At 43.8% G+C, this 9,548-nt stretch overlaps 1 protein-coding gene across 1 annotated transcript; it reads right to left on the bottom strand.

The window, feature by feature from the left end:
• Positions 1–706: 706 nt before the first annotated feature.
• Positions 707–9,286, bottom strand: p2rx3a (purinergic receptor P2X, ligand-gated ion channel, 3a). The gene is made up of 12 exons (XM_036551786.1): positions 9,150–9,286; positions 8,254–8,389; positions 7,473–7,541; positions 6,148–6,211; positions 5,309–5,402; positions 5,071–5,148; positions 4,180–4,321; positions 3,478–3,614; positions 2,229–2,319; positions 1,732–1,797; positions 1,506–1,583; positions 707–838 (listed from the first exon to the last, which is right to left on the bottom strand). Exons 1-12 carry the CDS (start codon positions 9,284–9,286, stop codon positions 707–709), a joined length of 1,224 nt encoding a protein of 407 aa, XP_036407679.1.
• Positions 9,287–9,548: the final 262 nt, after the last annotated feature.

Below are 9,548 nucleotides of genomic sequence, written 5' to 3'. Positions count from 1 at the left end.
CCATCTCTCCTCCCATCAGTCATTATTAAAAGGGTGCAAAAGCCATTAGGAGGCTCTGCAGACGATGTGTCGTTAGAGTAATGGGCAGAGAGACAGAGGGAGAGGAGAGAGGACTCAGAGGGACAGATACAGCCGAAGGAAGGATGGCACACAGAGACCATAACAGAGAAAACAGCACCACAAAGACAGGAAACATTACAAACATCTCTTTGATATGCATATATGCACACAGGCAAACACACACAAACACACACACTCATAGAAGATAAAGCATACATTTTATTTTTAACATGTTTAGCATTGCCCCCAAATATGCACAGCACTGGGGTGAAACACCATGCTTCACAAGTCCTGTTTTTCGCTAACTATCACGCGATATTTTTCGACATAGTCCTTACAGGCAGGAGCAGGGAACAGCATTGTGGGAAGATCCTGTGCATGTGAACTGAAAAGGGAGAGGTGTCAGGTTTCATTTCAGCGGCGCTCATCTTTATACAGCAGCCAGGGCACAGAACTACAGGTGACTGACATCACAAAGATAAAAGGGGTCAGAGGTCAAGAGTTCAGGCTGTTGTGTTGGACAGAAGTTTGGCCATGCAAAAGAATTGAATTGCCACAATAAAGAGGGAGAAGCAGAACTGGGCATCCCATATCTGAAGTTATTTACACCTGACCCTGTTCTGCGGCTCCTCCGCGGTACCCTCTGTCAGGCCAGCTGTCCGATGGAGTAGGCCCCAGAATCATCGGACTGCTTCTCGGTCTGTTTGATTGACATCTGGCTGCCCTCACACAGCTCGTTGCTCTGGGAGACGGACGATGTGATCTGAGTCTCAGAGACCTGGACGCACAGGCAGACAGAAAGAGGGATGGGAGGGGGAGAGGTGAAGGGGCAAGAGAGAGAACGAGAGGGAGGGTGAGAAGCGGACAAGAAAGGGATAAATACAAGCAAACAAAATGGAGGAGGTGAGAGGAGGAACACATTAAAGTACAATGGAGAATGGATATATTCACATGCAGAGACAGAGACAAACCAACAGAGGTACATATTACCCTAGCTATCAACTCCTATTTAGGGGTGTAGGACTATATTATCAGTAAACTATTTTCCAGGACAGGACAGTGTGTTAGAAAAAAATATATACACGAAGCCTTGAATTCAGTTTCACAATTTCCATTTGCTATGACTCCCAAATTAATTATTTTTTTCCACAGATTCTACACAGATACGGTTCAGCTGGTTAACTGATCACTAAAATGAAATAAATATGAATATATAAACAGCTGTTGGTAATGAATGAATGAATAGTATTTTACTGAAAAAGTATTGAAAATGTTAAGGGAACATGTTGATTGCATTCGGGCCTAAATAAGTGTACCTGTCCTTCAGATCACTGTTTGACTAACTATATTCTTGCAAATGAAAATATCTGTTCTGACAGGCACCAAACAGTCACATTGGTTTAGCCTCAAAAAACAAAAAAAGGCCGATCTGCCCAATCCCGCACCTCTTCAAATTTCTTGGCTTTGTATTGGTCCGCCCCTTTCAGGAAGTTTAGAAGAATGATGTCACAAAGAACGGTGCCCTGCAAAATATGTAAGAGTAGGGCAAAAAAAAAAAAAAAAAAAAACCACAACATTTGATTAAAGGGATGAAGAACAAGAAAGAATAACAGTGAAATGGTAATGGTATGATTGTAACAGCACATGTGTAATAGCAGGTCTCTGGCTTACCACTCCTACTGAAGTGAAGGCAACCACAATGTTAATAAGAGTTGGGACTATATAAAACTTCCTTGCCTGTAAGTATAAACAAGAGCAGCGCACATTGACATACACGATTACAAACATAGACGCAATGAAAGGCTCATGTGATGTAATATGTAATACAGACAGCAGTTCATAGCAGTTCAGACATAGGAAGAGGTGCTACGGGATCAAGCTGATCAGGTCTCAGGCCTCAACTCTGGAGAATACACTGTACACAATGAAAAAATCTTTTCACATTCATTACGGAGTGGAGCATCCTATTCCGACAGTACTTGAAATGTTTGGTTACTGTACGCACGAAGATACTGCAGCATTGTAAATGACTGCGCCTTCTTGCAGATATCAAGGCCTGTCATCCGAAAACAATTCCTCTGAAGCCCCGAGAGCAGCAAGCGACAGTGTGCCCGAACAGATCGCCGTGACCCCCACACCCGCTGGATGGATTAGTAGCTGAGACTCACGCTGCCGTAGACCAGCACGTCAAACCTGATGGCGAAGGCCTTGAACAGCGTGCGCCGCTCCGTCCCATTCTCCATGAAGTACCTGGCATACCTGTATGTGTGTGTATGTGTGTGGGGCGGGGGTTAGGGGGCGGGGGGCGGGGCAGAGAGATTAGCCAAAGCAGAAATGTACAGAGCACCCAGCTGTGGTGTTGGTTAAATAAATTAAAATTAGAGGACTACTGTTGCCATTTTGAGGAGACACCAAAGAATGTTGCCCTCTGAATTCATTCCCATCTTCAGAAAAATAAAAAGGCTAAATTGGATACGACAGAGTTAAAACCCAACAAAGAAAATTCAGAAATAAGCATCTTTTAAAAGAATGCATACACAGTTGGTGTTTTAACGGCATGTTGTAGTCTTCCTTTCTGAGAGGTGCAGTTAGATTCTCTCATTGTAATATAATGAGACACATGCTTTTCAACCAAAGGATATATTGCAAATACATGTCAAAATTATTCATGCAAAGCAGAAAGATATTTCAAAGCACCAAAAATGGCAATAATTTACAAAATGAAAAAATATAAAAATATATTCTCAAAAATACATTCTCAAAATATTATTTTTTGTATGGCACAAGAGCTGCCAATTCAGATTATTTTGCTCATATTCCAGAAGGATCTAGTAGGAAACCCTGCTTCGTAAAGACAGGCCGATGACGGTGTTTGCGTGCAGTCCCAAAGACGGTCTTATCGCACGTCCCTAATCACTCGGCAGGCTGCACAAACTGCATTCTTTTCCTTTTCGGCTGAGGAGTGCTTTTCCCCACTGTTTAGGCTTCTGAGGTGTTAGTGACGAGTTCCCGAGACAGACTCACGGACCAAACCTGGCCCTGGCACATTTTTACAGGGTCCATCAACCGTCCTCCGAAGCAGGTTCTCACAAATATCTGCAAGCGGCGCTAAAAAACAGCACTAAATAACCACAGGTTTCAGTAGCAGTGAGGAGATGCAGGTCTCGTCACAGACTGCAGAGAATCTTTGGTTTCGAGGAGAAATGAATCTGTGTGTGAATGGAGACAGCCTGAGAGTGCACTTGGGTAAATGGGTTGGTTGTTATTCAGTATTTAGTAATGTATGTTATTTGTTTTGTGCTATTTAGTTATTCAGTTGTTATGGTTGTTAAGGATGTTCACAAGTGAAGCGCTGGGTCATTGCTCTGAGTGAAAGCAAACACTAGTTGGCAAACAATTACTTGGCAAATTAATTACCTGAAGTTGTAGCCTTTAGACACTTTGTTATGCTGGGAGACTTCATCGAGGCGTGAGAAGGTGTAGGCAGGGTTGCACTGGTCTGCCGATTTGTCCAAATCACACACCCAACCGATCTTTATACCAATCACCCCACCCTGAGAGAGACAGACAGAGAGAGAGTGTGTAAAAGAAAGAAAGAGATGGTGGCATAGATACAGACAGAGAAAGAGAGAGATGGAAGAAGTACACAGAAAGCCAGAAAGTGAAAGAGAGAGAAGAGAGGGAGTGTTCATTTTGTACAGCTATCCTGCCCAATTGGCAGACAATATTAGACTGTATTCTAATACTCTGTTATTCTGTACTCTGTACTCTATACCCTGAATGAGGTACCTGCCCAATAGTGGGTGACTGACGGATGTGTAGGGTGTGCACTCAACGTGCACATGGGCCGCAGTGTAGCATAGTTAAGGTTAAGGAGCAGGGCTCATAACCAAAAGGTTGTTTGTTTGATTCCCCGCTGGGGCACTGCTACTGTATCCTTGGACAAGGCATTTAACCCAGAATTGCCTCATGTATAAAACTGTAACCTATGTAAGTCACTCTGGGTAAGAGTGTGTGTTAAATGACAATAGTGTAGCGTAGTGTGCATATACCCTGACTTGGGGGGGGCAGGGCAATGAGAGGGGGTGAGCAGGGGATTTTAAGGTAAGCAAAGCCCACCTGGGAAGCAATGACCGGAAGGGACTGGTTGGCCAGATTTAGAATGTCCCCCACCCTGAAGATGGGGCAGTAGATGTCTGTCTCTGGGTGAAAGTTACACCTTTTTATGTAGTCATCCGTGATGCTGGGCAAAAAATTACCCCTGTTGAATGAGGATCAGAGAAAATTATCAGTTTCATTCACCATCGCCCATAATGCCATAAGCATAAATATATTCATAATCATCAGTATATAACAGCATATATAACAACACAAATATAATTTATAATTATAAATTTCGAATTTAAACCACCTTTGCTATTATTGTTATAATTTCACAGAAGTTGTTAAAATGTTAATTAAACATTACATTGTTGTATCCTATATATATTGGTAAAAATCAATGTATTGTAATGCTGTGACAAATATTTGAATGTCAGAAGTCTTACAGATTCCATACTGAATGTACAGACAGGTGGGGTGTAATGAGAGGAAAGGGAAGCGGGGGGGACAGATGTTCATAAGCAGAGATGATTGGACAGGTAAGCTTCAGGAGCCCCGTGGTGGGTGGGGCTACTGTGTGGGTGGGGCTACGACCCAATGATTTACTCCTGTGAACGAATCACCAAAGCTCTTTGCTCTCCACAGCGGAACTAAATAATTGACTCAGATCTCTGAGCCACCAATGACACATGATAGATAAATCCATTTCAGGGTTCATTCTATAATCTTTAGTGGTGTTCAGAACATGGGGGCAAACTACAGTCCTTGAGGAGCATGGGTAATTGCAGAATTATCCTGCAGCCCACAACCATCCAACACCTGAGGAGGATGAAAAGCAGTGACCCATTAAGGGAGAGGGGAAAGATCGAGGTGAGAGAGTAACAGTGAGGCGGATGTAGTCAGACTAACTTGACAAAGTTGAAGAGGGGGAAACGGATGCTGTTCTTGATGAATATGGTAAAGTTCTCCACTTCCTTCATGTAATCTCTGACATGGCATAGAGAGAGAGAGAGAGAGAGAGAGAGAGAGAGAGATGGACAAGAGGTTAAACGTGGTATGGTCCACCGGTCGGTGGTGAAATGCACGGTGTGGTACATGATTGCTGCAGAATGGGCAGGTATGCTCGGACAAACGGACAGAGCCTCACACTTTTGCCTCATCCTCCTCGGCAGGACACCAGCCTCTGATCTCACAGGTCTTATGGGTGCTGTTTAAGCTCACACACTTGTGTGTCTTTATACCTAAGTAAGAAAGAGAGAAAGACAGAAAGAGAGACGGAGGTTAAAAGTAGTTTTGACCACACATATATAAAAATACCCCTGCCTAGAGAGGAAGAATAAAAAATGATACAACAGAAAAAAATGAATAATAATATAATAATCATACATTAACCTTAATAACATTGTGCAGCAGAGGAAAGCATAATGTTCTCATCTCCAGAAAGTATTGTGTATTCTGTATCATTTTTTTGTCTTCCTACATAAAGCTGAGCACTTTTCTCCCTTCTCAGCGGTATGTGGTTGCATGTCAAAGTAAAATGACAGTGAAGTAAGACACTGTCTTAATTCTGTCTTAAAATTCACAATGAGACACTCAGCGCTACTGTCAAACGCAATCATTTCTGCTTCACTGTAGTCTGTTGCTGTTTGGAGATCCTTTCAGAAATTTGCAGTAGCAAAGGTGCCACCTTGTGGACAGGACTGGGATTTTGTTCCCCTTGGCCTCATCACCTCAGGCAGGTGAAGGGCAGAGAGAAGTGTTTGGAAACATAATGATTTATTCACTTCTTTTTTCAGCCGTCAGAGCTCAAGGTTTTTCAGTAAAACATGTTTTGATGAAGGAACAAAGAAAACACATTAAAAAGGAAGTTGTTTTATCTGGAAGCCAGAAATTCAGTCTGGTGTCATTAAAAAACAAAAAAAAAAACCCTAAATCTAGGCAGAAACTGTCAGAGAGAGAGGAAGGGAAAGAGAGCTGAGGACTCACCGCTGTCCCCTGGCTCTCTGCGCTGGCAGTCTCTCGCAGTTTTACAGGGCCTGTGGCTTGAACTCTGAGCACAGAGAGCAGGAAAAAGTCTGGGTACAACGCAGCGGACACCACAGCACACACCACAGAGGACCACAGCCACCTGGACAGAGGCTGACACAACACCCGCATATACGGGGGTAAAGCCACCCCCCGTCCAAATCAAAGCCTTTCACCTGGATACACCTGCTTCGGCGTCACCTGCAATGCTGTGTCTTTCCCGACCGAGCTCGGGTTAAACAGGGGTTAAACCAACGCTTTTTGCGTTTTTGAGTGAATGATTATCCAACTGTATAAATGGATAACATGTAAAAAAAAACTAACGTATGTAAAGTTGCTCCGGATAGAAGTCTCTGCTATAATTTTATTAAGTTACAATAATGTAACTTAATAAAATGAATGCCGTCCTGTCTGCAATGAGGAGAATGCAAAGAGGCCGTCGACCAATCAGAATTCACCAATTACAGATCTTAGAACTTCAGGTTGAGGCGGGATTAGATAAAACGAGAAATGGAAGGAAGATAAATGGTATGATGCTGTTATGAACAGGAGGGGTCAGGCAATAAAAGGAGAATGAGCATTCTGTTGGATATCTACACCAGTGGAAGTGATTGGACTGCTGGACTCCAGTCCGGGGCCTTGAATATATAGGTATCTTTTATGAGTTATCTGTTTAAAGTATGTGCTGTTGTATTGTTGTACACCCACCCAGAGACTGAGGATGAAAATTAGCTGTCTAACTATATCTCAGCATCTGTATTTATTTCTTTATTTGTCAGGGGAAAATGCACAGTGAAGATATTGCATCAGATACAGCTTCAAGATCGTTTCCAGCCATAGGCCCTGGAAGGAGGCAGTCAGCACACAACTAAAATAATGCATCAATTCAGTTCATCATCTATAAAACAGTTCATCAAATCATAACAACTTAAGACAAGCAATAATACAATGCCTCAAGTCAACATAGTTACTTACATAAAGCTGCAAATGATTACATTGATCGATCAGGTAGCATAGTCCCACCTCACTAGCCCCTCCCATCACTGTATTCCTTCAGTCATAAAAGCATATATCACAGGATAAGCAGTATAATATCCACAACTCCACAATGCAACATCAACAATGCATAATTACATACTGTATCAGATTTCAGCCTATGAAATGTATGTTTTAATAACACATGGTCCCTGTCAAATGAATCAGATAAATAAATGAAAGGCGTGCCCCTATTACTGAAGATAAGGAGTGAAACACGACCCAGCAGTGGAAGACAGGAACAGGCTTACCTCGTGGCATGTGCCCTGATACTGCTCAGTGGCGATGAGTTTGGTGACTATGCAGAACACCGAGGTACCCTAACGGACAAAATGGCACAGAAATGGTTAACTCGACCCCGCTCGAAACTCAGTGTGGCCCCCGTTCAGTTGGGCCGTATCAGCCCCATCTCTCAGAGTGCAGTATTAGCGGTACAAAGTTTATTTATGTTCTAGGGGGTCAATGCTTTGCTGTTGAGCGCTAGTCACATTTATGTCTGTTCATTTGGCAGACACTTACACAGAACAACTTACAAAAGGTACATTTGATAGGGTTGTGAATGTAGCCATATAAATAGTCAATCATTAGTGCCATGCTTAGTATAGTAGCATAGATTTGCTGCCACCAGCTTTTGTCACCATAAAGTTTTGACCACTGAGCTTTTTGTCACAGCAAAGAGTTATACTCTCACCTGGCTTTTGCCTCTAATGCTTAAGCTGTACTTAGGTATGTCATGAAGATTTACCACCAGCTGTTACCAGTTTTAGGAGGGAGGGGGTCTGGGTCAACCAGTGTTGTGGTTGTGACAGCAATACAGTGTTAATGGCCTCTGGTGTTAATGTGTTTTTGTTCAGTGCAGTGTTAATATTACAGTGTTAATGTTCTGTGGTGTTATTGTACTGGTTTTAAGTACAGTGTTAATATTACAGTGTTAATGCTCTGTGGTGTTACTGTGCTGGTTTTAAGTACAGTGTTAATATCACAGTGTTATGCTCTGTGGTGTTAATGAGCCGGTATATGAGCGCTGCTGACCTGTGGAGGGATGACGTACTCAGCCACGTCCATCACTCTGTTGTTGTATTCACCCAGGCCTTTCACCTTGGTCATAACCGAGCTCTCAATGGCTGTATCCTGCTGCTGGTACGCCCTCTCATGCAGGAATACCCAGCTGAGGAGACGGGGAGAGAGACGAGGGAGAGAGGAGGGTGAAGGTCAAAGGGCGGAGGAGTCCGTGGGGGGGAAACAAGTTAAAGGTGATGGGGTTTCAGGGGAAAATGCCTGCTCTGTGTTCAGGCTTCACCGATCGCGTTTGCCACACGGAAACCAAGTGCTGCCGCTGGTTTGCAAGTAAACATGTCCCCTGTCTGTCACCACTGCAGCCCTCACCTGCTGTACTGTGGGGGGTTTGCCAGCCACCCTCCCCCACCCCTCTCTGGGTGGAGGTTTTACCCTAAAGCCTGGGCTCTAACCTGCACCTCCTGGTTTAGGTTGCACATACAGAAACCACCCGTAAAAGCGTCAGTGACCGCTGCACAAAGTCGGCCCAGCATGCACCCTGATTCACTTCACTGCGCAATTCAATCCCTCGGCCACTGAATGAAGCCAAAGACAAACAAAACGAAGTGGTAAGGATCAGAACTCATAACCAAAAGGTTGCTGGTTCAATTCCCTGCTGTGGCACTGCTGTTGTACCCTTGGGCAAGGTACTTAACCCAGAATTGCTTCAGTAAATATCCAGGGATATAAAGTACAATTAATATAAACAGTAAATAAACTGATAAAATTGTTAGTCGCTCTGGACAAGAGCATCTGCTAAATGACTGTAATGTAAAAAGTAACTGCCAGACCCCTTATATACCACTGAGCACCTACTCTGTCATCTCCAGCTCTGCTCTCTCTCCCTCCCGCACACTCCTGCTGCTACTCACCCGACGAAGTAGATGATGATGAGAAGCTGCACGATCCGGTTGATGATGCCGATGGTCCAGCTCTTCACCACCACGGACTTGGTGGTCTCGTAGGTGAAGAAATCTGAAATGCAGCCGACTAACTTCGAGGAACCCATGGGAGCACTGTGCCTCTCAGAGTGTGTTTTTATAGCGTGTCCTCGTTTAAATCTCGAGACGTGTGTGAGCGTGTGTCTGTTTTACGCTGATTCTACTGCCTCTGTTCCTGGGCGATGTGTCTCCGCTCTGTTGTGGAGGCCGACGCTGAAAACTTCTAAGGTAATCGCTTCTGAACAGTCCGTCTGCCCGTCTGCTCCTCTGTCCCCCTTTCTGTCACTTCTTCACTTCTTCTGTCAGCAGAATATAGACTAACTCCAGCCT

This window comes from Megalops cyprinoides, chromosome 18 (assembly GCF_013368585.1).
Source record: "Megalops cyprinoides isolate fMegCyp1 chromosome 18, fMegCyp1.pri, whole genome shotgun sequence".
NCBI classification, from domain to species: Eukaryota; Metazoa; Chordata; class Actinopteri; order Elopiformes; family Megalopidae; genus Megalops; species Megalops cyprinoides.
This window is presented reverse-complemented; position numbering and strand designations above follow the sequence as displayed.